General features: G+C 47.9%; 4 protein-coding genes across 8 annotated transcripts in view; 2 read left to right on the top strand and 2 right to left on the bottom strand.

Moving 5' to 3' along the window:
* Positions 1-11,127, bottom strand: part of DMC1 (DNA meiotic recombinase 1) — a 33,587-nt gene extending 22,460 nt beyond the window's left edge. Inside the window, exons 1-6 of the mRNA XM_054811162.1 lie at positions 10,894-11,127; positions 8,216-8,316; positions 7,129-7,296; positions 6,342-6,415; positions 4,432-4,467; positions 1,755-1,827 (exon numbers count right to left, since the gene is read on the bottom strand). Coding sequence (XP_054667137.1) covers positions 1,755-1,817 — 63 coding nt within the window. The 5' untranslated portion in view covers positions 1,818-1,827; positions 4,432-4,467; positions 6,342-6,415; ... (1 more) ...; positions 8,216-8,316; positions 10,894-11,127. The remainder of the gene's footprint in view (positions 1-1,754; positions 1,828-4,431; positions 4,468-6,341; positions 6,416-7,128; positions 7,297-8,215; positions 8,317-10,893) is intronic.
* CBY1 (chibby family member 1, beta catenin antagonist) lies at positions 10,649-14,151 on the top strand. Of its 3 annotated transcripts, none has more exons than XM_054811148.1 (5): positions 10,649-10,788; positions 11,562-11,722; positions 12,178-12,283; positions 12,368-12,483; positions 13,539-14,151. In XM_054811148.1, the coding sequence occupies exons 2-5, from the start codon at positions 11,645-11,647 to the stop codon at positions 13,617-13,619; spliced, it is 381 nt and encodes a 126-aa protein (XP_054667123.1). In that variant the 5' UTR covers positions 10,649-10,788; positions 11,562-11,644; the 3' UTR covers positions 13,620-14,151. The 3 variants fall into 3 exon arrangements, with proteins under 3 accessions (XP_054667123.1, XP_054667115.1, XP_054667105.1); XM_054811140.1 differs by having other exon boundaries at positions 10,658-10,788; positions 11,484-11,722; XM_054811130.1 differs by lacking the exon at positions 10,649-10,788 and having other exon boundaries at positions 11,278-11,722.
* Positions 14,152-14,333: 182 nt separating this feature from the next.
* TOMM22 (translocase of outer mitochondrial membrane 22) lies at positions 14,334-16,436 on the top strand. The gene is made up of 4 exons (XM_054811116.1): positions 14,334-14,490; positions 14,604-14,722; positions 15,080-15,197; positions 15,683-16,436. The coding sequence occupies exons 1-4, from the start codon at positions 14,383-14,385 to the stop codon at positions 15,755-15,757; spliced, it is 420 nt and encodes a 139-aa protein (XP_054667091.1). The 5' UTR covers positions 14,334-14,382; the 3' UTR covers positions 15,758-16,436.
* A 179-nt stretch (positions 16,437-16,615) lies between these two features.
* Positions 16,616-26,480, bottom strand: JOSD1 (Josephin domain containing 1). Of its 3 annotated transcripts, none has more exons than XM_054811083.1 (5): positions 26,419-26,480; positions 25,196-26,008; positions 20,812-20,940; positions 20,501-20,695; positions 16,616-19,104 (listed from the first exon to the last, which is right to left on the bottom strand). In XM_054811083.1, exons 2-5 carry the CDS (start codon positions 25,378-25,380, stop codon positions 19,005-19,007), a joined length of 609 nt encoding a protein of 202 aa, XP_054667058.1. In that variant the 5' UTR covers positions 25,381-26,008; positions 26,419-26,480; the 3' UTR covers positions 16,616-19,004. The 3 variants fall into 3 exon arrangements, with proteins under 3 accessions (XP_054667058.1, XP_054667078.1, XP_054667068.1); XM_054811103.1 differs by lacking the exon at positions 26,419-26,480 and adding an exon at positions 26,307-26,408; XM_054811093.1 differs by having other exon boundaries at positions 25,196-26,441.
* Positions 26,481-27,554: the final 1,074 nt, after the last annotated feature.

Here is a 27,554-nt window from a genome sequence, read left to right as displayed (position 1 = left end):
CCTTTAAAATTTGGAGATTCATTAGCCTGGTTATTCTTGTTTAATCCAAGGAAAGGGGAACAAGGGATAATCATGGTTTCTTTATCAGCCCTGCTGAAAGTGGATCTATTTCTTAAACATTTCCTCTGTCCATATCTGAAGAAAGCTTTTAATGTCTCCTGTTATGTTTTTGCTGAATTGGTGATTTTAAGTAACATATAGGCGTCTCTGAAACTCAATGCAGGTGCACAACTCCCACTCGGTTCGATATATCCCAGTTCTTCCTACTGCAGCCTTTCTTCCCGTTTTGTCTGTGGTCTGTCCCCGCTGTAATTTTCCCATTGGATTATTAAGGCAGCACTTCCTGCTTGAAAGGCCAGGCAATCCTAGACAGAGGAATAGGTCAGAGTTTCTGAGACCAAATTTCACACACGACCTCCGTCCGTAGGGCAATGAGACAAGTAGGAAACCACATGACACTCAAATATTCGATTTCAAAATAGCATTCAGTATTGTAACTGCAGCCATGAGATGTTTCTAACTGACCAGACACTGTTCCCCATTCCCAGCTGCCACAGTGCTAATGCAGCAAAAGCAAACTGGAGATAAGAAGCTGATGAGAACAACAACCATCTTTCATCCCAGGCATTTGTAAGGAATGACCAAGTGGCCTTGAAGGAACTCTCTCTAAACTAAAAGTGACTGTGAATCAGCTCAGGAGTCTGAACTATCTGGATGGAGGACATTTCTGGGTGTTGCTTCAGGAGGAATTTGCATACATTTGATAGAAAAAAGGCAGGCAGGGAAGGAAATTCCAGACACAGCTAAAATAAGTATGCAGTATATAGTTTGTCACCAATACTACATTAAAGTCCCTAAAGAGCAACTGCTGAAGGAGGCCTGTTGAAAGGCACACAAGGCTTCAAGAACTGTCATCATTATGAGACTAAAAATATATTCAGAGCACTAAGGTTTGGAAGCTGTACTTGTGTTGTGTTGAACTATTGACAAGTTGTTTCAACTCTCTTGGAGGACCTGCTTCCAGAGAAAGGTGTAAAGTCCTCTCACCCATTCTTCTCAGGAAGATGAAAGGTTTTAACGGGGGACAGGGAAGGGACCTTACTGGCTTAGGGACAGAATCTGTGGAGAAAAAAAACCCAACACTATGATGTGCAAAGCAATCCCACTTCTACACTCCCTTTACACGAGCAACTGCCCTTAAGAATCTTTTCTGTATTGCAGGGCATATGGTGGATGCCAACAAGATCAACTATGTCAGTGGGAGAGAGAAAAATTCACTCAATCTACCACATCATCTTCCATCCTTCTCCAAACACTGCATCCTCTGGGATGAGGTGCTATTTTTGGTCTTCTAGTTTTAAGCATATGTTGACACTGCTTCCAAACACTTTCCTTCTTATCCTCTTGAGCTTGGATCTGGAGGTCTGAAATATTAAATATCGGCAGTCCGGATTCCCCTCACCTAGCACACATCAGTGAATCCAATACCTAAGGAAGTATTTGCACTAATTCGACACACACAAGAGGATACACACGCAAGCAGTTTGGATGGATTCCAGCTGTCTAGCACTGACAAACATATACCCATATACATACACACACTCCTGCTTATCATATGGAAAGCGTGCTCCCCATTGTAGCATAGCAAAGGCCTTCAGAACAACAAGCCTGCAAAAGCTTAGTAAATTAAATAATATTTTATCTTTTTTCCCCCCCATTCTATACCCTGGAAAAGTCACTGGTTTATATTTTACCTGTTTGGACTTGGAAGACTTTACTTGTTTGACGAGGCTGGTACTTGCTAGAAGCTTGTCCATGTCTCAGTTCCTACAAGAAAAATGAAAGAAAAAAATTTAAGTAATTGACCATGTTAGTAGGATCAATGCCTTAATTTTCAGGTATTCTCTTTAAAAAGTCTAACCCATCCACAAGTGAAACATAACTGCTTCTAGGGCAAAATACAGCAGTCACTAGTGCTAGCAGCACCACACTGCAGTCATGGAAAAAGAAATAAAAACATCCTCTCCTGCTGAAATGGCAGGAGAAATTTCAGGGTCATAGAAGGCAATTATAGGCTTGCAAAATAGCTACAACACCAGGGTTATGTCCTTATCTAGTAAAAAGTAACTGATGGAACTCTTTCATAAAACACTCATCCAAGTCAGCTGTCTCTAACAGAAGCAAGTGTGGAAGATTTCTTCCCTCAAGATTTATTGACTCCATGGATTGCTTTAACAAAATTAATAAAGCACAGCACACTCACATGTTTCAATGTGCAGATCTGGGTAAAAAAAAAAAAAATGGCTCTAACATCACATGGTTACTGCATTTCTCTAAGCCAGTTTTATAAGCAAACTAATCTCTCCCAAATATCCACTACCTGCATAATTACTCAGTGAAATATGTTTCCCCCCATCACTCCACAGTGACAAAGCCGCACTGGTAAGGGGTCGCCTTCTAACACTCTGTAATGGCAAGACCCTGGCTGTGGTGAGACAAATTGATATGCTGGCAGTACGGCAGTCTCACTTTGATATTTAAATATAAGCAAAGACAGGAATTCGAAAGAATAAAAGTGATCTGGAGCCTGGCAGGATTGCTCTAATAGTGTATATTAAAAGAAAAAATACTTGATTTAGCTTAGTCAAGAGAAACGGAAGTTGTTGCTTCCACTTGTTGACAGACATGTGACAGCACAAACTTTCATTACAAAAATATGTAGAAATCAGCAAGATTCAAGCTAAATTGTGTGCTACACAAAGAGAAGTAGAAGTCCTCTGCAATACAAGTAAATATAAAAGAAAATGCTTGATATACATAATTTCAGATTTTAAGGAGAATAACTTGCTCTCCTGCCAGCTTGTTTTCCAAGGCTCTAGATTTTAACACTATGGGCAGACCTTATGACTGATCACCTATTTCTTTTTTCTCTCTTCAACGTACAATACAGGAAGAAAACCCACAAAGTGTATAACAATGTAGACATTGTAAGAAAAATAATTCAATTTATCTCCAAAGCATTCGTAGAGAAATAAATGACTGATTCTGTCATTACTGACTTTGAACATTCTCACTGGCCTCTATATCAGGTTCAGCATTCCCAGCCTCCTACTCAGTGCAGCCTCTGTGTACATTTACCACTACCATTCCTTCCACTGTTCATACTTTTTTCCATGCTACTTTGCCCAAATATCATTCTCTTGCTTTTTTCCTTCTGCCTTACTTTCTTTGCTCTCTGTGCTTAGAACTTTTCCCTTGTGTGACAAATAACCATCTTTTTCCTTTCTTCATAACCACTAACAAAACCACATCTAATAAAGAACAATGTATTTCTATTAGACATTTCAAAGCAATTTGCTACTCTGTATCCAAGTACAGCAGGTAATGCCCTTGCATCAGTCCATCATCCAGGTCATTCAGGTCCCAACATTTCAAACCAGAAATTCAATCGGAGGCTCACAATTAAACAGCCAAAGCTTAAGTGCCAGACACCTGCAGTTCCCATTGACTGCAAAATAAATGCTTATAATGCAGCATTTTAGGAAGTGTCACTACCTGTCTAGGTGACTACTTATCAAATTAGGACACCTGTTCAGAAACGACAATTTTTTACTGACTTGATTCTCCGTTTTTGCAGGCTGCTGAACACTGGCTCACCTGTCTCAATTTCAATTACAAGCTTTCCCGTGTTCTACACAAGGCTTGACATACTGACATGAACCCTGACAACACGTTATCAGTACCAGTTGTTTAATCTTGGAACTGAAGTAGCACATTACTTCAGCAGTAAATGAATGAATGAATTGTGAGAACAGCCTGTCTGCTGACCCATGAAAACAATTTAGCTTTCTTCCAGACTGACAAGATTTAAATCTTCAGAGACTCAAATTTTCATCTGCTTTTATTTCCAAAATGAATCCAATTACCTAGATGTGTGAGCTGGGAACCAGTTTCTAAATACGACACCCCTTCCTTCCCAGCAATGTTAAAAATACAAGATTCTGCACAATATTTAAGCACTTGGTGCATAAGTCAAAACTAAGCGTCATTTTCCCTGTGCCACATTCAATGGGTGCTGCCTGTGGAATGATGACCTGCAATGAGCGAGAATCCCTAAACAACAAGGGAAGTGTAAAAGATGCTTGTGGGACATGTCATGATATTAGTAAGAACTTAGAAAATTAGAAGATTGCCGATGACTTCAGGGAATTCTTTCTGAACGGTTAAGGAAAAACTTTTTCATGTCATCTGACAAATTGATCTAAAAAACCCCACCCCCAAACCAACAAACTTGTCAGTAATAGGAACAAAATGAAGAGGTCAGCAATGGATACTCTTAATGAAAGCCTTAGTTTCTATAACACATTCAACTTGTGGCCACGCATCTTTGTGAACCTATTTTTATCTTACATTCTCGTACGGATTGCTTACCAGTCTTCTCTAGACTGCTTGTCATCTTGACGCAATCTGGGGAAGGGAAGCAGAATGAAAAACACAGTCCGTAAGTTTAGAATCCAAGACTTAGAAGCAAGTTGATGCAGAGAGAGCACCCTCCATATGGCTCATTTTGCCCGGATATTCAATGCAAATTCAAAATTTGTACTTTCAGGGTTCCTTTTCCTTTGTGAGCCAATGAAGATCCTGCTTCACTGCTACTGAACACACTGACGCCATTCAGCTATTTATATGACAACCGTTGAGCTATGAAGACCACCTTCTACCTGGTCCTAGTAGGTCTCATATTTCACCCCTTGCTACCCCAGGGAAAAACGCAAAATTAAGACAGGAAAACAAAACAAAAAAACCCCAGATCTCCCCATTTACTGCACTACAGTACCTGGCCTTCACAGGTCTCACAGGAACACGTTCTAATTCTCCAGCATATCCCTGAATAGCTTTTACCCCAGGCTAGTTCAGGCCATTGGTAAGCAGTCGTCTGCATTCCCCAAAAGCCTGAAAAGTTACCTCTCCTGCACATGAGCTTGCAGCAGATACTCAGGACTGGAAAGGACTTTTTGGGCGACATAGGCCATTCTCATGCCACTGCAGGTACCACATCATCTAAAGTCCACGTTATTTCCAATTTTTGCCTTTGGTTAAAGGTCATCCCCAGGCATACCTTTCTAACACAAAGAATCAGTATAGAGTAAGACCTGTAGGTCAAAGCATCCTGGGGAGAAAAATGACCACCTGGTTTGGTTATGAAACTCCTATTTAGATTAGCAGGGACTAGGGAAAACTATTTACACCAGTGTTCTTACAACTGTCCTCTCCCTTTGGTGACAGCAAAGTGTTCATCTTGAATTTTTCTGGTTCCAACTGGGAATATTCCCAGTTAGTGTAGCTTCTTGGGGTTGGTGGTGTGCCTAAGTGGAGAGGAAGAAGGAATGGTGAAAGAACACGGAAGAGAAAAGAATACTTAGCACTTTTCTCCCATCTTCATAGTGCTATACACATTAAGTGTCACATTTTCTCATGATGCAGTATCGCTTGTTTGTACTGACAAAGCACAGTTGATGTTCATCTAAGGCATGAGATAAAATAAGCTTAGAAGGAGATTTAGAAGGTGGGCCCTGTTTGCCCTTCCGCATAACCACAGCAGCTCAGCCCAAAGGCCCAACATCTTGTCTCCAGCAGCTTCCAGCTGTGGAGGGTGACAACAGAACATAAGAAACTGACCCATACCGAGATTCTTCCCTTGGCATAGACTCCCTGCACCCGCTAATCAGGAATCTACAGACTAGAGGTTTAATATTTCATCATTTCCTGGAAAGGACAACTTAAGTGACCCACCAAAACAGATGGCTGTGAAAGAGAGAGAAGAATGAAAACACAGACACAGAAGCAACCAAGGAGTAGCCAGAACAGAATGAAATAAAGATTAACAGAAGCTTTCACCACTGTGTGGACTGCACGTGTCCTCTGAACCTTCGGTCTCCCAATCACCAAGGACAGCCTCGTGGCAAACTCTGTCAGGAAGCAATGGATTCTATCCAGGGCATGTGAGCGGCAGAAGTGCTGGTATATTTGCTTAAACTCTTTAAGGTGAACAGTGTGGCCAGAATGGCGAACAGTGATTGGAAAACCACTTCAGAGGCCTGGGAACTTTGTATACAACATCATGGCTTCATATACATTTTTTTTTTTTTTTGCTTCTTAGAGCAGAGGATACATGTTTTACACATTAGTACACATAAGAAAGGCCCAAGTAAACAAATGTAAATGTGTAGAATATATACGTGTGAATTCAGGGAAGGAGGGCAGAAAGTGAGTTTGAAAGACAAAGGATAACTCAATTTGCAGCCTACAGCTTTTCCTGACAGGAACAAAACCACTCTCACCTATCATCCATTCTGAAATTGCATCACAAAGCTGTGTCTTGCACTCATCAGTACCAAAACGTGATCTTGGGAAACTGGAACAGCAGCAGATAGACAAGGCTGGATTCAGCAGTGAAGACAGAAAAAACTAGGGTTTATGGAAAGAAAAATGACAACTCTACAGACTTTTTAGTTAAGAGAACACGGACACACTGTTCTTTTGAATAACAAAGTCTACGTTCCAGCCAAAGCAATGATTGCAGCTTTGAAGGGCCAGTGATTCAGAAAAGAAGTGCACAATTTACCAAAAAAGGGATGAAAACATTTCTCTTTCCCCCTTATTTTAAAGAAGGTCATGACAGCAAAAGAGAACAATCAGACAGACTGTTAGTGCAGATATTTTAGGCGACAATAAAAGCATGCTGTGAAAAAATGGAAGAAAATTACAAACCCAGGAATAAGTAAAAAAAGAAAGCAGAGGTGAATTAGGTGAAGGCATATTCTTTAGGTGAAAGATAGAGGGCAGACCTGAGTGACTAGAAATCAAAACCGTGCTTTACTCCATTTTATTGTTTTACTTATGCTATTAAGAGCTTTACTATACAGAATACGACAGCATGAACTTTCTTGGCTATCACTTGGTGATTCGATGCAGGGATACCACCCATGACACCCCATTATCCTCAAAAGTTACAGTATAACTGATGGTTGGATATTAGAATTCCTGCAAGAATCAATTAATAGATGCTTGCACAGCACTCCGAAAAAAAGATCTCTATTTATAGGATAAGTATTAGTTTCAGATTACCCCTGTGAGGATGGATTTCTCCATCTCATTTCACTGTTCTTGTGTTTTCTTTGCCTTAGCTATAAGCACTTTAATGAGGGCCTCCTGGTGGTGGAATCTGTGATAGTCAAGCAGGATGAAATTCTTTGCAATGCGGTGAAACAGCTGTTCTTCTATCTCTTCAGTTGGCTGTAATGAAAAGAAGAAACAAATAGAGAAAGACACATTTGCTATGTCAATAAAATACAGGCAAGATATTTATTCTAATATCTAGGATATTAAAAGAAGGGACATAACTGCAGAGTACTGAGACAACAGGAATTATCTCACTGCTGAAGAAATTAGTTAGGCATGGAATTAATTAAAATTTATTTTTCAGGTTTTAAACTGTTTCATTTAGCCTACCAATCAATGTAGCAAGTTTCAAGCAGGAATAATTACAGTAAATATTGTCTTTGACATCAGAGTAAGCCTGGAGTAAGTCTACTGAATTCACCAGTCAGTGGGGTTTCCCTATATTTATTCATTTAATAGAGAACAATAATAATCCCATGGTGCACATGAAAAGAGGCATGAGAAACACTATGGAGTTAAAAGCAGCTCTGAGACCATCTAAGCTATAGATTCTGTATTGCTTGTGAACCAAAAAGCTGAAGAAGATGCTCCAAATTAAGCTACCAAGAAAAACAGCTTGGGTCTATTCCAAAATTTCCACACTGTCATGTGCTACAGCACTATCTTTTGTCCTGTCACTCTCTCAGCCTTCCACCAGCATTCCCAAAGATGTCTTCATAAAAAGATACGCTGTTTCCTTACACGATGACTGCAATATGCAGGTTCCTCACTGTTTAACGAGCTTTTGCAGATCCTAAGTGATATCTCTAGTTATTGTACAGGAGGGAGGGAGAGAGAGTGAGCACACGGGCGCACGCTAGGTGTTCACTTCTCCACAAAGTGACAGGCACAGAAGGATGCACAGTGCTACACTGTAATGCTTTTAACATCACTTAAAATCATATGTCAAACTACCCGCTGGTAGGAGAACAATGCAGCATATTGAGAGGCAATGCTAGAAACAGCAATGGTTGGCTCTTGTCTCAATATCTACCTGATGTAAATGGAGAAATAACCACCAAAAACTGCTGCCAGAAAAGCCTGGGAGGTTGGTGCAGGGAGGCAATTCCACAGCATTTTTCGAGGAAATGGAGTCTGGGAACAAATGAAATTTAGTAAAACCCATGCAAAGGAAGAAAGATTCTTGAAGCAAATCACACCGAAAAAAACCAGACACTGAACCTCTTTCTCTTGCTCTCAAACTTCTGGAGAAGCTTTCTGAAGTCTCATCACAAGCCCTACCAACTGTGAAACTATTCACATACATATTAGCATCTGTGCAATCAGGCAAACAGAAGTACGCATTCACCTCACATGCCAAGGCAGTTGTGATAGGCTGCTCGGCTTTTTCTGAGTCTCTGCCTCTGAGAAAGAGGCTGTCAGTGATTCTCTCTGTCAGAGAATCATTGTGAGACCTTGGATAGTTTAGTTTTACAGTAATAATAATGTATTACTACAATACTCACCCTGGTTAGGGCAAGGAGAGCTCAAGCACACAACTGTGCTGAAACATACAGGTTTCTTCTAGGAAGGTGAACATTACTACCCCTGTGATACTGGCAGGGCGTGTCCTGACCAGACCTTCTTAACATCTGCTTTTTCCCCAGTAGTTACAACCCTCTGAAGTATTTATAAAGGAAACATATGTGCTTTTGAGCATCTCAGGGAGATGCTTCTCTCATTTGCAGTTCTTCAGGTCTGAGTATTTGTTTGGAAACTCAAAATGTTTCAGTGCATTTAACAACTGAAAAACACACGAAAGCAAGTGGTAAGAGCTCTGTTCCTCATACAGTGTCCTGTATGGTCTTTGACTCTTATAAGCCCCTAGGTTAGCTACAGTTTTTTTCAGTTCAAAATTGTAATTCTGCATTCTCTCAGTTTTTCTTCCAAGGTTCCTGCCCTCATTTCACTTCTGGCCCTTCATCTTTCTTATCCAATTTATGCAAATACACACATATGGATGTGAAATGCCAACAGGAGCCACAACTACTTCAAATAGCCCTTGTTCAGAACTGCAAACTTTTGTTCTACATTTCAAGGTGCTGATCCTCCTGCATGCACTGTCATTCCTTCTCTTATAAAAAAAAGAATGTTAAAAAAAAATCACTAATTTCCAGTGCACAGACTCTAGCACACAGGGTCAGAAGGCCACTGTTTTTATAGCATGTGTCCTGGAAGAATCAGATATTGCTTAACTGGACTACCAGAAGATACTGCAGCACCAGAGATTTTTCTTGTCTATAGTCACCAGGTTGGTACTGTGGTATCTTTCCATTTCTTATTCCAAGTGAACAATTTTTTGGTTCACTTTAGGCAGGGCGCCAATTAAGCACTCTGAGAATGGAAGACTGTTAAAGAACTTTTTTTTGGTGGAGTATTAAAACATGTACAAACCAAATTAAAAGGTTGGTGATTCTCTTATTTTCTCCTCTCTTTCCTGGCACTTCTGATTATCTGCTCCACCCCTCCCTTCTTTTTTCTCCCCTTTTCTTTATTGTTCTCCTTTAACTAAAGTCAGTATCCTAACACCTCATTAATCTGTAATTTTCAGGAAAGCCTCCCAGAGTCCTCAGCAGAAGCTTTTCTAACAATGAAGCAAGTAATTTCAGGTCACTAAATTCTAAGAGATTGGAGAATTATTTTAAAATTTAGACAAGGATTGGTATTTTGCCTCTTTATATAAAAAATATTGGTGATATGTACCACATACCCCTGCCATTCAAAGTAATATCCAAACCAACTACCAAAGCCACCTCCCATGGAATACAAGACAGCAAGTAACAAAATAAAACTAAATTTATCCCATCATGTGCTGAGAAGGGCAGACTTTGCAACATGCACAGAAAATCAGGACAGTGGGCCTGCCTCAGAGGACAGCTTATTAAAGAACCGCCTGGTCTTTTCTCTCCAACTTCTAACCCATCATTCCTCAAACTTGGGGAGCCCAGGACCCCAGACCTTCTCCACTTTTTCTCCTCCTGTTCCCAAGCAAGAAGGGATTCTCTGCCTAATGGTGCTTCATTGTTTACCTGCAAAAACAGTTTATAAAAAAGCCTTCCAACCAATTCAAGCATTTTAGGAACCAGTGGGCAGAACATCACAGGTTTGATGCAGCCTGACTATGACAGAGACCCATCTCCGCAGCACCAGCTCCTCCACACTCCCCCCTCTCCACCAAGGCCAGCGGGCCCCAGACAGGGGGCTCGGGGGCTGGAGCAGGGTGCCGAGCCGGGACCGCAAGAGCCCACCGAGGCTACCCGAAGGCCCGCCAGCCAGGCCCTCCGGCACGGCCTCCTCGGGCTCCCTCGCCCTCTCCCGAGGCGACAGCCCCGTAGCATCCCCCGCGGCCATCCTCCTGACGGTAGCCACCGACCCCGCGCAGCCCAGGCCTGCGGGCCGCCGCCTCCAGACGCTGCTGCGGCAGCGGGGAGGAGCGGCAGAGCCCCGCCATCGCCATGGCAACGCAACGGCCGCAAACCGCTCCCGGGGCACGCGGCAGCGGCGGCTGAGCCCACCGGCGCGGTGACAGACGGGGAACGCTGGGAGCAAGCGCAGCTCGCCGGAAAGGTGCTCTTTCTCCTTCTCGTCCCCGTCCCCCCCCCCCAATAATTAAGGCAAACCCCGATGGAACAGCCAAGCCCAGCCGCCCCCGCACCCCGGGGCTGACCCTACCACGCTGGGGCGGGAGGGGGGAGTGGGTGTTCCTCATCAGCTCTGCCCTCGCCGAGCCCGCTGGTTTCGCCAGTGAGATACCGGGAGGGAAAGCAGAACGAGGGACCATCCCGGTGGCGGCCCTTGCCTGAAATAATACTCTCCGGTTCCCCACTCCCTTCTCTTCAGCGCTCCCGCTGGGTGGTACGGCCCGTACCCCCCCCCCCCCCCCCCCGGGCCGCGTGGCGCTGGGGATGGCTGCCGAATGCGCCTGCGCGGGGGCGGGAGAGGAGGGGGCGCGCGCTGGGGGCAGATGGCGGGGGGGGGGAGGGGGGAGAGCTCGCTTTTTTCTTATGGTGGTGCTGGGGGGGGGGGGTGACGTAAGGGGCGGCCTCGCGCCGTTCGCCTCCCCCCCCCGGCTCGGTCACATGGCGGTGGAGGTGCGAGGGGAGCCGCGTGCCGGCGGGCAGGGGCGCCGCCTTGTCACGGTCCTGTCAGGGCGGGGGCGGGTGGGTCAGGCCCCCCCCCCCGCCGGCGCCGCCGCCATTTAACCCTCTTCGAAGGGCGAGGGCACATGATGTGAAGGGAACTGGTGGGGGGTCTGGTTTTAGGTGGAAACAGGGCCACCAGAGGAAACCTTGTCCCTGCTGACGTGGCCATCCTGTCCTGTCGCTGCTGCTGGCCTACAGCCTCGGGCTGGCCGTGTCCTCCCTGCTCGGGGAGCAGCGCGAGGCCGTCGGGAGCGCCCTGTACGCCCAGCCAGCAGCGTGCGATGCCTCTCTTTGGGAACACCTTCAGCCCGAAGAAGACCCCCCCCAGGAAATGTGCCTCTCTCTCCAACCTGCACTTGGTGAGTCCTGGTGCCTGTGGCTTGCCTGCGGGAAAGCTCGCTGGGTCGTAAGGGGTGAGTGGCTCCTGCTGGAAGCACCGCAACCCTTACAAGAGCTCCCAACTGTGCCTCTTTTCCTCCTGCGGTATGGCACTGTTTCTGATCACGGATTACCAGATACGAATGGTATCTGAGGGTAGGATCATCATCACCCCACCTGCAGCCCAGAATTGTTTCACGTAAAGCTTCTCACCAATGGTCTCTAAACTCAGGGAGATGAGTATAAGTTCAGGTGGGAGAAAGTGCAAGAGGAGCCAGTCCTCTACTGCAGTAGTACAGGACTCAAAGTAGGGTTTCAGGCTCCAGGGCCAGTCAGACCAGCAGCTTCTATTGGAGTGTCAGTCACTAAGGAACGGGAGAACACTGGCGTGGCGTTGGATTTCTGTATGATGCTGAGTGTGATCTCTTCCCTGAAGCTGGATAGATCCACTCGTGAGATTGAGCTGGGCCTGGAGTATGGCACCCCCACCATGAACCTCGCTGGGCAGAGCCTGAAGTTTGAAAATGGCCAGTGGGTGGCAGGTAGAGTGCAGCCCAACTTGCTTTGATCTGAAGAAGCCGCAGTTGGCTGGCAATCGGTATTCTGACCTCTTTCCTTCCTTCCAGAATCAGGAAGCTTCACGGGGGATCACAGGGAAATGCAGCGCTTGCGCAGACGAAACCAGCAGCTAGAGGAAGAAAACAACCTCCTTCGGCTGAAAGTGGATATTCTGCTGGACATGGTGAGTCTTTGCCCAAATGTCACCTGCCCATAGCTGCAGAAGTGCCCAAGCAAAGGGTGCTGGGACCTCCAAAGGCAGCCGTTCTTGCTGCACCCCACTCTTTCTGCTTTACCCTGCTATGTGAGACAACTTTAACGGCAAAGCGAGTGTGGGAGTAGAGCCTGATCCCCTCTGGGAGAAGAGGGGAAGGTTCCCCCTGCAGCAGAGCTTGACATTCGTGAATACTCTGATGGATTGGAGAGGAGCCCTTGCAAGGGCTGCGGCTCCTCTTTCCCTTTCCGTGTGGAGTATGCCATTTTCCTGCCCCTCTGGCCTCTTCCCTAACCGTGAAACCGAGTTAGTTGTAGCCACCCTTCTTTGTCACGGACTGTGACAAGTAGTGTGACATCTGTTCTCCGTGTAAACCTATGGATGAAAGAATTCCCAAGCCCTAAATAAACCGCAGTTCAGCCTTACCCAGAAATCACAGCTTTCATGCTTAAAGTCTGGAGACATTTTCAGTGAAACAGAATACATGCGCATTCTCAGCCTGTTAAGTGATTTACCCTTTATGTCAGTCCCAGCAAACACTTACTTACTCCATCATTTTCCTTCCTTACGTTCTTCCCGTGTTTTAAAACTGGCAAGCGGCTTTTGTGGCTGGAGCGCCACACTGAGTAGAAGCCCCAACCGCTCTCCAGGTTTTCCAGGTGATGTCAGTGAAGTGTTGAAACCTCAGCTTCCCTCCCGCTCAAACGGGAATAGATTCCCTTGCACGGGTGCTGGCTCGTGGCTGTAAATGTCAGCAACATCTCTTGGAAAGGTTGCGCCATGAAATCAGAAAAGATTCCAAGGCACAAGTTTTTTGCTGTGTGTGCTGCTGCCATGTAAGGTGCTTCTCCGGAGGGAGAGCAATCTCTGATCCCTCTACAGGGCTTTTGTGTCACGCCACGCGTGTCCGACGTACGCCACAGACTGCGAGGTCGCAGCTCCAGTGTTGGCCTTGCAGCTGTAGCACGGGGTGGAGGTTGGAGGAGGGGTAGCTCACTCTTGTCATCGTTGGCGGTGCGTTGCAGCTCTCCGAGACCACAGCCGAGTCCCACCTGATGGAGAAGGAGCTGGAGGAGCTGAAGACCCGCAGCCGGAGGAGGAAGTGAAGACGACGAGGTGGCTGGAGGACGGGGGAGCCAGGAGCCTGGCTCTGTGCCTCAGCTGCTCCTGCGCTGGACGCCGGGGCTGGCCGGGGCCTCCTAGCTGCCTCGGTACACTGTATAGGTACTTCGTTCCATGGGACTGCGAGTAACAAGGTGCCTCCAGCATCGCATGGTGCTGTCGGTCCCACATAACGGCTGGTTTGGCACCCCAACAAGTCACGCCATGACGCTGTCAATTAACACGTTTGTTCTCGAAGCACTTTACCTTGCTACATTTCCTCTCCGCAGCCCAGCTGTAGGTACCCTCTTTCCTAAGGCAGCCTGACAACAGGCGGTGGAGAAGATCCACCTCCGGGTGGGCCCCTCCTTGCTTTCTGCGCTTAAAAACGTGGGGAGACCCCTGCCCCCCCAAATTGTCCCCTTGGGGGGGCCCTGGGGGCGCTTGTACAAGTTTCACCGCCTGCCTTTGGCAAGCAGGATGCTGGAGTTGCTTGTTCTCAAGAGTTTTGCATACTTTACATTAAAAAAAATTACATTTAAGACCAGATTCTACGAGTGTTTCTTATGTGAAGGGTCGTCCTGCGAGCCGGAGGGGGGGGGCGGGAGGAACCGGGCCGGGGCTCGGTACCGGCGGGCGGCGCTCCTCCCGGCCGCCAGGGGCCGCTGTCTCCCTCCGAGGCCGGGCGGCGGGAGCACCGCCCTGTTTCCGGCGGCGTTCCGGCCGCCCTTCCGCTGGCTCGCAGTCCCCTCCGTCCCTGGATCCGTGATGGCTGCCCCTGCGTCCCTGTCTCCGGAGGAGCTGCTGCCCAAGGGCGGCTCGGGCAAGGCCGAGGAGCTGGAGGACGAGCTGGAGGAGGAGGAGGACGACGATGAGGTAGCGGGGCGGCTGGCGACGAGTCGGGCCGGGCTGGGCGGGCTGGGGAAGCGGGGTGACCCCGGCGGGCGCGCAGGGCTGGGCGGGCCTGACGCGGTGCGTGCCGCCCGCAGCTGGACGAGACGCTGGCGGAGCGGCTGTGGGGGCTGACGGAGATGTTCCCCGAGAGCGTCCGCTCGGCGGCCGGAGCCACTTTCGACCTGTCGCTGACCGTAGCGCAGAAGATGTACAGGTGAGGGAGCGGCGGGCCGGGCCGGGCGCGGTGCCCGGCAGCGGGCGGGAGTCCCTCGGGAGCGGGTCTCGGTGGGTGCCGGGCGGCTCCGCCGGCTCCCGCTGCGGCTTTGGCTGCTGGTAGCGCAGCGTGGGGCGGGCGGGGAGCGGCAGGGCCGCGGTCTTTGTTTCTCGGCGGCGTGGGCAAAGCCGAGCGGTGGGAAGGTGCTGCGGATGGCCCATCCATCGCGGGGTTCGGGGCTGCGGCTGGGGGAAGGCTTTTGTCTGAGACACGGGAAGTAAACACGGGAGAAGCCCAGTGCCGTAAGAAGCAGCCAAGGAACCGATTCTTATTCCTAATGTTCTTTCTCCTCCCTAGATTCTCTAGGGCAGCTCTGTGGATTGGGACCACCTCCTTCATGATTCTGGTTCTTCCTGTTGTCTTTGAAACCGAAAAACTGCAGATGGAGCAGCAGCAGCAGCTGCAGCAGCGACAGGTGAGGCGGGAGCCCCCCAGCCCTCTCTCCTGACCCCTCAGAGTTGGCTCGGGGTACCCACACCTCCTCCCAGTTCCCAGCTGTTGGAGGAGCTTAAGGAACAGAGCACAGGTTGTTATAAGTTGCAGCCTTGTTAGTCTCACCAGATGACCTGGTTGGATTTCCTAGTGGGCTGATCTTGCCGATTCCCAGTTAACAGTCTGGTGGCAAACTCCGGCAAACACAACCTGGCTTTCGCCGGCCCGAAACACGCAGTTAGGACTGCATAACTTAACTGCATAACTTAGCACAGCAGCGTCCAAACCCACCCTGTTTGCATTTGGTGTGGTCCAGCATTAACCTTGTTTGTCATAGCAGGGGAGGAATTGATATTGCAAAATGCCACCAGTACCTTTGGTGCCCTGATGAGGTGGGGGGGAGGGAGGGCAGCGTGCGGCAGCCGCCCTGCATCCTTGCGGTCCCTCAACTGACCGTTTTCCTTCCAGATCCTACTCGGACCCAACACAGGGCTGTCGGGGGGAATGCCAGGGGCCCTGCCTCCGCTCTCTGGAAAAATCTAATTTTTGGAAGCTGCGTTGGATTCATACCATGTGGGAAGACCTTGAGATGATGATACATTGAACTGTTGATTTGTTGGGTCAGGGCATTTTTATTTTTTGTCGGTTGTTTGTTTTTATTTTTGGTTCTCCTTTGGGACATTGACCCATTCATAATGGGGGGGGAAGCCCCCCCCCCCCCCCCGGACCTGATGACGGCTCCTGTCTGCATCCTTCCCCCTGTAGAAGTTGAGTTTTTCCTTTTATTCAATCAGTATGCCATAACCAGTTACAGACTTGAACTGGGTGAGTACCTCTCCCAGCCTCCTTGGCCCCCACCCCCCTCAAAACCACCCCAGGGCACAGGCCAGGCTTTGAAAGACAGCAGTCAAATGAAACAGATCCTTTCCTGGCCGATTTGGAGCCAAAGGACAGGGACGACAGGAGGAGGAGTGACTTTCCCAGCAGGCGAAGCAAAGGAGGAGCACGAGTAGCCATACCCTGAGGAAAATGCTCTCCGGGAAGACACACGTGCAAAAATATTTTCACCGCAACTGTGTGAGTAGTGAGGGAGCAGCGGGCCAGGTTCAAGACGATCGCATCCATGCTGATCCTCTGCCTCATAAAGTAGATATCGGCTGCGTATTTTTTGTATTGAATATTAAATAAATCCAACCTGAGCAGTGTGGGTTTAATACACGTCCTTTAGGGAGGCTCAGTTCTTTCAAAGCAGACAGCAGGGGGAAGGGACAGACAGAGGGATTTGTCATCCTCAGCTGGCAGAGAAAGCTTTGTGTGGCTTAGGGGGCTCTCAGGGAGGGGATTCTACCTCAGCACCACTGACCCAACTTTTGTGGTTCTTAACTTGCAGAAAGATTGCAGTTTTATAACCAAAGAAAAAAATTTATTTTTCCTTTACATATTTTGTTACAGAACAAATCAGTTGAACATACAGAAGTGATAGGACATTTATATGGAAATGTTTTTTTTTCCATTTTTAATATTTGGCTAAACAAAATACATCTCTGTAAACAAACCCAAGACAAGGCTCTAACAAAACCAAACAAGCAAGAAAACAAACACTGGCTTCCCCACTCCCTAGCAGTGGGACTGGACCAGTTCGCCCACCCTCAGGTGCAGCAGCCTCCCCTCCCATGGGGGTGTGATCATGCACTTTCCCTTTACCTGAGCAGCTGGTTCACACTGTTTCCCCCCCCCCCACGGGAAAGGTGCTGACATACAAGGAGAGGAAAGTAGCCCCAAAATATTTTAAAACATCTTTGCATATTGTGCACTGATCCATTGGCTTGCAGTTTCCATGCAAACAGGGTTTCTCCAAAGTGCGACTTTAATCAGCATAGAAAAGTGTTGCTGTTGAGATTTTTTAATTTTTTTTCCCTTCTTGAAGAAATGGCTTCAAGTCACGAGCAGAATGCCTGCAGGCTTTGCATCCTGCCTGTAAAGTGTTTAAAAACAACAAAAATCAAACTCTGCCAGCTGGTATTAGTCAGTGGAATGTGTTACGAAATAGGACTTTTTATAGAAATGTTGGGTCTTTAAAACATAAGAGCCATTTGCCCTTGACTGTGGGAGGCTGTGCTCAAAAGACTGCAAAACAGTGCTTGCCAGATGTCCAGGGGTCAGCGAACATCATGGTCCTGTTGTCACGTGGCCTCTGTTCTCCGTTAGGAAGGTGTGAGTTTGGTGGTCTCTCGGCTTCAAAAACCCACTCATGCTTTGCAGAGAAAAATAACTGAGAAAAAGTAGTTACAACCCCTCCTTTCGTAAGCTCAACCACCAGTAATGAGACTTCCCTGCATGACAGAGCAGGATCCTTCAAGCTCCATCACGTCCCAGAGATTGCTGCTGTTGAACCGAGACATCCCATGCATAGAGGAGGGAAGCAAACGGCAGCTCGGCCAGGAAGAGCTAAATGCAACAAACTCTTTTCTAAACTCAGCATTTCTTCCTCCTGCCGTGGAAGGCCTGACTGAGTGACAGCTCGCCCGGGTGACTGGGAAACAGCCGGCAGAGATTCCCCTTAGCGTCTCCATGTCCAAGTCACTCTTCCCCGCAGAAAGGAGGGGAGGAAAAAGTGATTCGTCCCTTAATGGAATGTTTGTCGGCCAACACTAAGAGAGAGGTTGGTTCAACTACCAGACCAGGGTCTCTCTAACGCCCGAAGGTTCTGGTGGACCCTCTGCATCTCCCCACGTTATCAGCTAGTAACTATAAAAAGGGAGAACCTGACTGTTACCAAGGCTTCCCTCCTCAGCCGATTTTTTGCTTTGTAACTTTACCTCTTTCTGGGACATTTCACGTGACATTCACAACTGTGGGCTAGGCTTCTGGAAAGAGGAAAATAAAAGGGAATGCATTCCTCTCAAAACCCCTTCAGTTCTATTCCTCTCTCCAAGCAGCCCCTAAACTACTGGGTGACCATGCAGAAAACCAAAATAGATAGTAAAAGAAAAAACCAAACCAACCCAACATAGCACAAAGAAAGCCAAGCAGACTACAGCCTCTCTCCAGTCCAGAAACTCGATACTCCTCAATTAGCCTGTGCTTGCTGTTTCCACATGGCTTTAGCCAGCCGCGTGCTGCTGAGCAACTGCTCACCACATATGTAAACCCCTGGAGATGCTGGGGAAGAATCCTCTAGCTACCTGAAGAATTTCTTGGAAGATGACACTGTTTTTATTACTGTTTTCTCATTCCTGGCACAAACCATCCCTAAGAAGCAGAGGGTCATGCTGAGCACCGTACCATTCCTAGTGTTTTGAGTGTCCTGAGACCCTTAGGAATTGCAAACGTCTTCATGACAACTTGTTTTGGAGGGAGAAACTTGTGAAGAGGTGGCAGCATGCTCGGCCCCTGCTCCTCCCCAGCAAGCCCCGGAGGGAGCAGCGTCCTACCATGTGCGGCCTTGAATGACGCGGGGAAAGGGAGGCCATAGGCTCCCAGACACCCCAGCCCCAAAGCCTGGTTTTAAAGAGCGCAATGCCTTCTAGCTAGCTGAAGGGCACACAGCTCATCCGCCTTTGCAATTAAAGTGATTGGCTTCCAGTTTCCTCCACTCTGCCCTCCATTCTTCCCCACCCCCCCTCCCAATGTCCTACGCCGTTGCCCTATTGCACCAAGGAAGGAAGAGAAGAGCCTAACAAAGGAAGTTCCAGACGAAAAGAATCGGGGCACCTGTTATCCAGGTGTCGGGACATCAGGAGTTCAGTGAAGGGGAAGAGCTGTAGTGAGAGGACAGAGTCAGTCTGGGTCACATGTCAGCTCTCCAGCTCTGATGTGCTTCCACCTCCTCTGGCACCACCAGCAGGAGTTCACAGTTCTTTCCTCTCAGCTGGTGTTTCAAAAATTTCCTATCGTAAAGGGAAACAGAAATAAGCGCTACTGAATGTAGAACTTTGTTGTCTTCTATAAGAACTAAATGCAACTAACTATGCAAACATGACAAGAAATGGGAGGAAATCCCCACACACTGTCTTATTTTCTGACCAATTATTCCCCCAACATTAAACGTGCCCAACTAGATTCAGCACACCTCTACACAGCAAGTTATTGCAGACTCAGATAGACACGATCTTAACCTCAGCAGAGATAAGTCTACGTAGATGTCACTTTCCAATTTTCCAAGGAGGCAAAAATAGAACTAAAACCAAGTTCAGTTTCTTCAGATCTCTGAGATCAAGAATCCCACCATATTTTAAAATAATTCCAACAAATCTGGAATACTTGCGGGTAAAAAACCCCCCCATCATTTAGATGTGCGTATCACAGCTCGTAGCAGCAGCGTACCACCTGGTCATCTGACACAGTTCTGCAGCCCCTTTCTGCCCATACACCTTTTCTAATACCAGACTTGGATTATCTCCAATAACTATGACAGTCAAATCAATGTTTTCTCCAATATCTTTCGGCCCAGATTTCCAAAATTCCCTATATAGGAAGCCCTTATTTATTGCTGAAGAACAGCACACCCAGGATAAAATCCACCAGAAGCTCTGCTCAGTAGTTCCAGAACTGTGTTACTTTATCCCAGAATTCACAAAAGTCTGACATTCATTTTACCAAGATTTTAATAGCATGGTAGGCTCTGCAAATGTTGCTTGTGTGCAATACCTGCCTCAGAACACGTCTAGCTGAGGCAGCAAAGCTGCTAGTAGGCTTTAGAACAGGACAGAATGGAAGCTGAAGAACAATTAAGAGCAGGTCAGACTTTACAAAGTAGTTACACCAACCATCTCGTGTTAAGATTAAAGAGGGGAGGGGAGTCAAGAAGCGCAGTGTTTGCTTACACAGGAAGTGATTCCTTAGCAAACGGCTTTCACTGCTGTCGGGGATGAGGCTTTCAGTCTGGAAAGCCTTTCCTTGGGAACATACACACGGATCACTAAAAAGACAAAGGATACTCTCACGTTTGAGGAGAGCGCGAGGCACAGCACATCTCATTGCAGGTGTCACCCGCAGGTCACACCAGGCTTCGCCTCTACCTTCGTCACTAGTGACAGAGCCAGCCATGTAAGAGACGAAGTCAGGTTCTCCTGAGCTCACAGACATCGCTGCCAAAAGCATTTTCCTAGCTTTGTGCAAACGGGGTATAAATCTAAGAGGAGGCACAAGAACCTTACTACTCTCAAATCTTTGCTATTGAAGATCAACCATAAATGTTTCAATCACTAACTGTTTAAGGACAGATTCCCCACCTCCAACAGGGAAGGATTTGAGGAGGAACAGGATACAAAAAAAAAATCCTACCTGAGCTCACTTTCACCTCCAATCCATTCGGGCACCTTGAGTTTGGAGTCGAGGTTGTAGTAGGTGCCTCCCACCTCCCGGACGCAGATCCAGTGCTGTCGCTTGAGGGGGAGTTTCAAGGGGCCCCAGCAAAGGCTGGAGGGCAGATTCATGATGAAGCCCATCACATTAGACAGGGCAATGACGTTAACATCCCTGAAAGAGCACAGAAAACAAGACAGCACTAAGCTTATATTCTAGTACTTTAGCTTCATCTCTCTCTCGTTTTTACAAACAGAAGCCATCTCCAGAATTGCATGACTTCTCTGTACCTGCGCTTGTCCCACCAAACCGCCTCATAGCCTTTGGTCTGAAGTGCTGCCATGATCACGTTCACATCATAGTTTCCATTTCCCAACATGCTCTTCTTGTGAGGCGTCACCATGGTGTTGGGAGACAGCCTGTGAACAGAACAGGAGACTGGTCTAGTGGGGTTTGCTGAACCTATATTCCACAGCTGGAAGGGGCTACTAGCTGTGTAACTTGAAGCCCATTTTCAGGATTTTTGTGTTTAAACGCAAATTATTCCATTCCCCCTTCTCACTCAGATGGGCTGAGAGGGCTAAATAACACATTAAGATTAAGTTTGATGTACAAAGCCTCCCAAGATCCTAGCTTTGCTGTGAAAGAGACAGCAAAGCAGGAAGCCTTCCCCTCCCCTCGAACTGGTACTTCTAAAGGATGCTTCAATTATTTTTTCCTCCAATTCACGGTTGGAGTAAATGCCAGTCTGCCATTTAGAACAATGGCTATCACAATTTCAAGAGTTCAATGGTCAACAACAGTCTTGAAAATTGGCTGAGATAACAGGAGGCAGGAAGGGTTGGAAACTGGGAAGATACTTTAGTTTAGGAGCTTTCTAAAGCATTGCCATTGCTATAAGATAAAAAAAATAAAAATCTGTTGCTGTAGGTAACTAAACAGCTAACCTTGTTGCAAACAAATCTCTTCAGCTTTAATCCATAAACTTCCCTAGACATCACTTGTGCTACTACAGCATGTAAAAATCCAGAATCAAAGTCCACAATGTTACATGCAAAAATATAAGACAGCCTTTGTACAAATGCAGATAATGGAAGCAAGGCATAAAATATGGAGACGTGGCAAAAAAAAAAAAAGTTAGACACTTTTATTTTACGGTCCCCCTCTCCGTGCCCCCCCCCCCCCGCCAAGAAATTCTGTAAGGAGGGGAAACAACAAGGGGGTGAATTATTATGAGGGTGAAAGATGGGCTTCAACAGCTGGAAGAGAAAGCACAGGGAGAAACTGGGAGCAGAGAACAGCAAGGTCATGCAACGCCAAACCAAAGAAAGTAAGTCTGGGATTGGTTCTGTTGTGATGAGTTGCTCTTTTGATTGGTAAGAACTCCATTAGTTCTGCTGGCACAAGGTTCAGATGCTTCATATCATCCAAATATTCATATTTCACCTGCCTCTCCCTCACATCAACCCCGTCTCCCAAAACTCCTGATGTTCCCACATGTTTTTCACTTGGCCCTTAGCACAGCACAAGTTCTGCAGGCATATTTCATCTGGTGAAAATCCCTCAGCCCTTCTGCATTCCTCCCCTGACAAGACAAGGCATTAGAAGAGAAGAAGCAAGCAGTGGATTGAGCAAGGAGTTGCAGAACAACCAAGGCTAAAGAGGCTACAGACAGGTGGCTTTTTGCATCAGCTGTGAGTTTTCTTGCAGTGGAGCAGACTGCAGCAGAACAGCCTGGGAAGCAACTTAACTACGGAAGGGAGAAGAGTCCAAAACAATGTGGTAATAGGAAAAGGTATTACTACCCACCACTGGGCATTTCTGGGTGAGGCAGTGACATTTTCAGAGAATCATGGTTTCCAGTCTCCAAAGCTCTGCTGTATTTTACTAATCACAACGATGCAACTGTAGCTTGTCACAGCTCTTCCAGCATCTTCATAAAACAACATCACTTGGCTACAACTAGTTTCTCAAGATCATTGCTTCAACCTATTAACTCTCACGAGTGCCGGCAAGCTAAGGAATCCTTCCAATTAACAGAGCCCTTCGGGTTGCACAAGCACCCTCTTGTGGCACCGTTTTCCAGAGACAAGCTTATCTGAGAGCTGAAAGAACACATTTATCTTTGTTCGGTCCCGTAACTTTCAGAGCCCCGGAAATGAGATGAAGAGACCAACAGAGGTGTCACGCTCAAAGAACTGGTACCCTGAGCAAACTTTCACTAAGAATTGCCTCAATGCCTCCACTCACACAGACCTAAATAGAGTCCACAATCATCAGCTGAAGGATTCTGTTTCAACAAGGAATTAAGTTGCTTCCCCAAAGTTGTGGAGTTTTTGGGGTTTTTTTGGGTTTTTTTTGTTTTTTTTTTATCTAGAGACTAAGCTGAGGAAGACTGACAAAGTTGGACAGAAATCCAGGTAATAATCCTCCTGAGCTTTCTAAGTCTCAAACTTTCGTCAACATGTTGTCTTAACACAACAGGCTCCAAGATTCCTGCACGTAGTTGTCTTTCCTAATCAGTCTCAATACACAGACTCTAGCAAAGCAAAGAGATTTTTGTTTTTATCTCCATGCAACATTTGGAACATGCAGTCTTAATTCTTGCAACAAAAGCCAGAGGAACATCAAAAATACATTTCTTGTGCTAGAGGAAAGAACAGAGGAAGGACTACAAAATCAGAGGGGAGCTTGGACCAAGTTTTGGCATACACTCGAGATAATAATCATCAGACTACACTGGTCTTATGCAATGGGATGCAGCAATGCGGTTCAATCATTCTTCAAGGGATGTGGCAAAAGCTACAGAAAGCTTATTTGTGATTTTGTTACCTTGTCAACACTGGGTTTAAAAATCACACTTTGCAACATTTTTGTAGCTTATTAGAAATATTCGTCAGTCCTTTACCAGAGTCATCAACACAGAGAATATGACCAGATGTAGGAAAGACATACAGAAAAGTCATATGTAAAGGTCAACTAAACCCACGCTTCTCAAAGGCAAGTCAAAGAGCCAGACATGAGTAGCAATCCAACATAGATGCAAAGGTAGTGGCAAATCTTATGCATATCTTGTAGCTCATCTATTTCTGAGAGGAATTTCCACATACACTTCCATACTGCCGTGGGGCCGAATCAACCTGCGTATCTTGATCCTAATATTAGGATGGAACAATACTAGGTTGGAATCAAAGACAAATTCTCCCTTCTAGGGCAAGAGGTCCAACAAGATTAACATCCCAGTTCTTTCTGAGAGGTTTCATGCTCCACAGTAATTCTCTCACTGAACCCAATGAAAGCCAACTAATTAGATCATCGCACTCCTTCTACCACATGAACTGCCTTTGTTTGCTTCAGGCCAATAGCAATCCATCTGCTTAAGATTCTGACAATTGCTGCTCTGGAACAAAACCACAGCGTCTTTGCACTGGACAAAGAGTGCCTTGAGCCTGCCGTGGACTAGCTCCACTTCACCAACAGGAATTTTATTTACAACGCTATCATAAATAGCATTTCAATCTGGCATTTGCTGTTGTCCATCACCACATTTCTTTAAGACAGGCGTGAGTTTGATGAGTCAAGCACTAGTTCCATAAATCTGTCGATTTTCAGGACAGCAGCAACAGGCTCGCAGCTCCCTGCTCACCAGCACAGGGTACCATGTCTGCCTTGCCCAGCAGTACCTGCGTAACCACTGCCACGAAGTGCAATTTCCTACCTGTCACAAACCCAAAATGCCATCAACCGCTGGTAAAGGGTATTCAAGCGTAACCTATGCAATGAGTACAACATCCACAGATTGAGTATCAGAGGAGACCCCATTGCATATTTGATTACTTCGCTTCATCAATGAAAGGTCATCACAATTTTCAAAGGCATGCTCAGAATTTCCACAAAGCGCCAAAACAGCACAAAGTAAACATTTAGCAAAATATGAGCTCTTTTACAGGCCACATTAATAATTTACATTTATCCCAGTGAAACTCAAAACCTGCTTTTATTAATTATTTGAAGCTGCTGGGAAACATTTAGCAATGCACAGAAAATGGGGATCTAGCTACTGAAATTAAATCCAGTTTGACAGAGTACACAGGGAGAGAAACTGCATGGATAAAAACCCCATAACATTTGAAGAATTTCACTTAACCGCTTGAATAAGGAGTCACTCATTTGGCAAAGCTCCTAATTTAAAAAAAAAACCCAAACCTTAGAAGTATTGTGGTACTAAATCAAGAAGTTTTTATGATGACCCATTTGTCATTCCTGCTGCCTTCGCTCTCCCGAGCCAACCCCAAAATCCGTTATTAACATCAAGATAATGTATCTACACAAGGCAGGGGCAAAAATATGGAAGATGGGTAGAAGATGCATTAAAGTGGGCGGGGGAGAAGACAGCAGTCCAACCACATGACAGCATCTGCAATAAAGCCCTTGGACCCAAAATTGGCAGCCAGAACAGTTTAAGAAACAAGTAAAAAGAGAGAATTTCTGCATGGAGAGGGGAAAAAAAAAAAGGGGGGGTAGGGATTTAAAAAAGAAGCAATATTCAGTTCAAAGCAGTGGCATATTCTGAGCCCCTCCTTTGCTCTATTTTTCCCCACAAATAAGATCTGAAAATTCCTCCAAGCAACAGAGGACAAGGGGAAGCTAATGCCAATGCAGAGAGCATCCTACCTCTGAAAAATCTCCTGCAGGGTTTCCCTAGTGAAGGCGTTGCTGTCCTGGAAGACATTGTTGAGGGCATGGAGGGCACACAGCTCCCTACGCTGCTTCTCATGGTAAATATGCAGTGGTGGTAGCTGGGGTGGCTCTGGTGATTCCGTTTTGGTCTTGTCACCTTTCCATGGCATGCAACTCATTTTCTCGCAGGGTGGATGGAGAGTAGGTGGTGAGAAACAAAGGAGGCTGAAGTTTCTTCCTCCACAGTCACAACAGCAGCCCACTGCCCCTTTCTTTTGTAGGCTAGCACTGCTTCCAGCTCACAAACCCTCCTCTTGTGCTTCAGTTTATTTAGTAATTGCCTCTGATGGCTGGTTTTAAAAACCACATAAAGATTTGCAACATATTTTTCCTCCCTCCTCCCATACCCCATAAAATGTAATACTTCCCTCCCCCCTCACAAGAAAAAAAAAAAAGTCAAAAGATATGAATCCCCTTCGTCTCAAGGTACCAGCTGGAATTTATCACATCGCTCCTTTTCTTCCATCTCCTTTGGTCTATAGTGCCACTAAAAAGGGAGCCAGAGCAGGTAACAAAGAGACGCCCACCCCCAAAGTGCCAAAGTGGAAAAGGTGAAGCCAGCTTCTGGTACTGCCTATAGGAGCACAGGGTGGTTAAGGACTTATCAGCTGCATTCCTCCATTCCTTTGGGAATGACTGAATCCAGGCAAGAAGATGCCAACAGCTCGGGAAAGGAAACCACTTCTTGCTAGGCCACAAAAAAACCCAGGTCCAGGCTCCAGGGAAGGCAATTCCTCACAAGTCACCCTGCACTCCGACAAAGGGAAGTCTCCATTAGCAATGAGAAGAGGCAGCACAAAGCCCGTGGGAGCGAGGGGAGGGCAGGCAGCAGGCGGGACCAGCCCCAAGGCCTGCCTCGCACCTTCCCACCCCGGCCCTCCCCACCCCGCGCCGGCACAACAACCGCCACCAACCCGGGCGGCAGCCGCCTCCCACAGCCAAGGCCCAGCCCCACACCCCCACCCCAGCAGCCCCGTGTCCCCCTCACGCTGAGGAGAGGCCCCCACTTACCCCCCCCCCCAACACCCCACTTCTCCCCTAAAACCTCCGCCTGGCAGCCTTCCCGCCCCTCGGTGCTCGCTGCCGGGCCGAGGCGCCGCCCTTCCCCTCAGGAGGGACGCGAGGGAACCCGTTGGGCCCCGCCGCCGCCGCCTCACCCGCTCCTCGGCCCCGGCCGCCCCACACCGACAGCCCCCCACGCATGCGCGCGGGGCCCCTCTCGCTCCGCTCTTACACACACACACACACCCCGCCTCTCCGCCCCGTGACCCTCTCCCCCCGCGGCGCGCGTGCCCCGCGGCCCGCCCCACACGCGCCGACGTCGCGCGCCCCCGCCCCCTGACGTCAACGGCCGGCGCAGGGCGGCCCAGGGGCGGTCGGAGGAAGAGGTGCGAGGGGTCCCGGCGCGGCGGTGGGATGGGCTTTTCCGTGTCCCAGGACTGCGGCGGAACCGGTGCCCGCCTCATGAACCGCAGCCGGCTTTTCGGTTCGTCCCCGAAACGTCCCGGGAGCCAAAGGGCGGCGGGGATACGGACCGCTGCGTGGCTCGTGGGCTTCGTGCCCGGGGAGAGGCAGGCCGCCGGCTGGGTTTGCTACCGGGGCGCGGGCAGGGGGAGTGCCCCGGCGTGCAGCTTAAGGGTTCGTTCCTGGCCCGGCGGCTATTTTGCTGCATAACCTTAGGGGAGTTCATTTCCCTGAGCTTCAATTTCCCTTCTCGCCTGCTTAATTAATAAGAGCGTTGAGTCTCACGCTGCGATAAATAAGCCGGGACAACTGAAGTGGTTTACCGCCTGCTGAATAAACATAAACCCTCCCCGACTTCGCTTTGTGCCAAGCTGGAGCTTGTGGCGGTTGAGGAGCGGGTGCGTGACCCAGCGGAGGAACAGGACCGACAACTTCCCCGCCGGCCTGCCCGCCGCTGCGGGATCACCTGCCAGCCCGCAAAACCCCTCGGCGGGCGGGAGTTTCTCCTTGGCGCTGGCGTCCCGCGGGCCTGCCCCTCACGGGATGAACACCATGGGCTCGCATAGCGAGCAGACGTAGGCGGCGGAAGGGCTTTCTGTCAGGAGCCCAGGGCCTGCGGGGGCGGCGGGACCCTCTACCGACCCCGGGAGCTGCCGGCACGCCGGGCCCCCGACGCCCGGGCTGCTCGGTGACACCCGTCACCTCAACGGAGTGCCCGGTCGCAACAGCCGGGTCCACCGCTTGAAGGGACACACCCGGCGCCCTCCTTCCTCGTTCCATTGGCTTAGACAACTGTCCGTGAAAAATCTCTTTCTCATTGGCTAGCCGG

This window comes from Grus americana, chromosome 1 (genome assembly GCF_028858705.1).
Source record: "Grus americana isolate bGruAme1 chromosome 1, bGruAme1.mat, whole genome shotgun sequence".
NCBI lineage: Eukaryota > Metazoa > Chordata > Aves > Gruiformes > Gruidae > Grus > Grus americana.
This window is presented reverse-complemented; position numbering and strand designations above follow the sequence as displayed.

Bases quoted from the DNA above. Each gene is read 5' to 3' on its own strand.
- TOMM22 (XM_054811116.1), top strand. From the start codon at position 14,383: ATGGCTGCCCCTGCGTCCCTGTCTCCGGAGGAGCTGCTGCCCAAGGGC. The intron at 14,491-14,603 runs GTAGCGGGGCGG...TGCCGCCCGCAG, and splicing joins AGGAGGAGGACGACGATGAG to CTGGACGAGACGCTGGCGGA. The intron at 15,198-15,682 runs GTGAGGCGGGAG...TTTTCCTTCCAG, and splicing joins AGCAGCTGCAGCAGCGACAG to ATCCTACTCGGACCCAACAC.
- CBY1 (XM_054811148.1), top strand. From the start codon at position 11,645: ATGCCTCTCTTTGGGAACACCTTCAGCCCGAAGAAGACCCCCCCCAGG. The intron at 11,723-12,177 runs GTGAGTCCTGGT...TCTTCCCTGAAG, and splicing joins CTCTCTCCAACCTGCACTTG to CTGGATAGATCCACTCGTGA. The intron at 12,484-13,538 runs GTGAGTCTTTGC...GGTGCGTTGCAG, and splicing joins TGGATATTCTGCTGGACATG to CTCTCCGAGACCACAGCCGA.
- JOSD1 (XM_054811083.1), bottom strand. From the start codon at position 25,380: ATGAGTTGCATGCCATGGAAAGGTGACAAGACCAAAACGGAATCACCA. The intron at 20,941-25,195 runs GTAGGATGCTCT...TTCTGTTCACAG, and splicing joins CTGCAGGAGATTTTTCAGAG to GCTGTCTCCCAACACCATGG. The intron at 20,696-20,811 runs GTACAGAGAAGT...GTGCTCTTTCAG, and splicing joins GTTTGGTGGGACAAGCGCAG to GGATGTTAACGTCATTGCCC.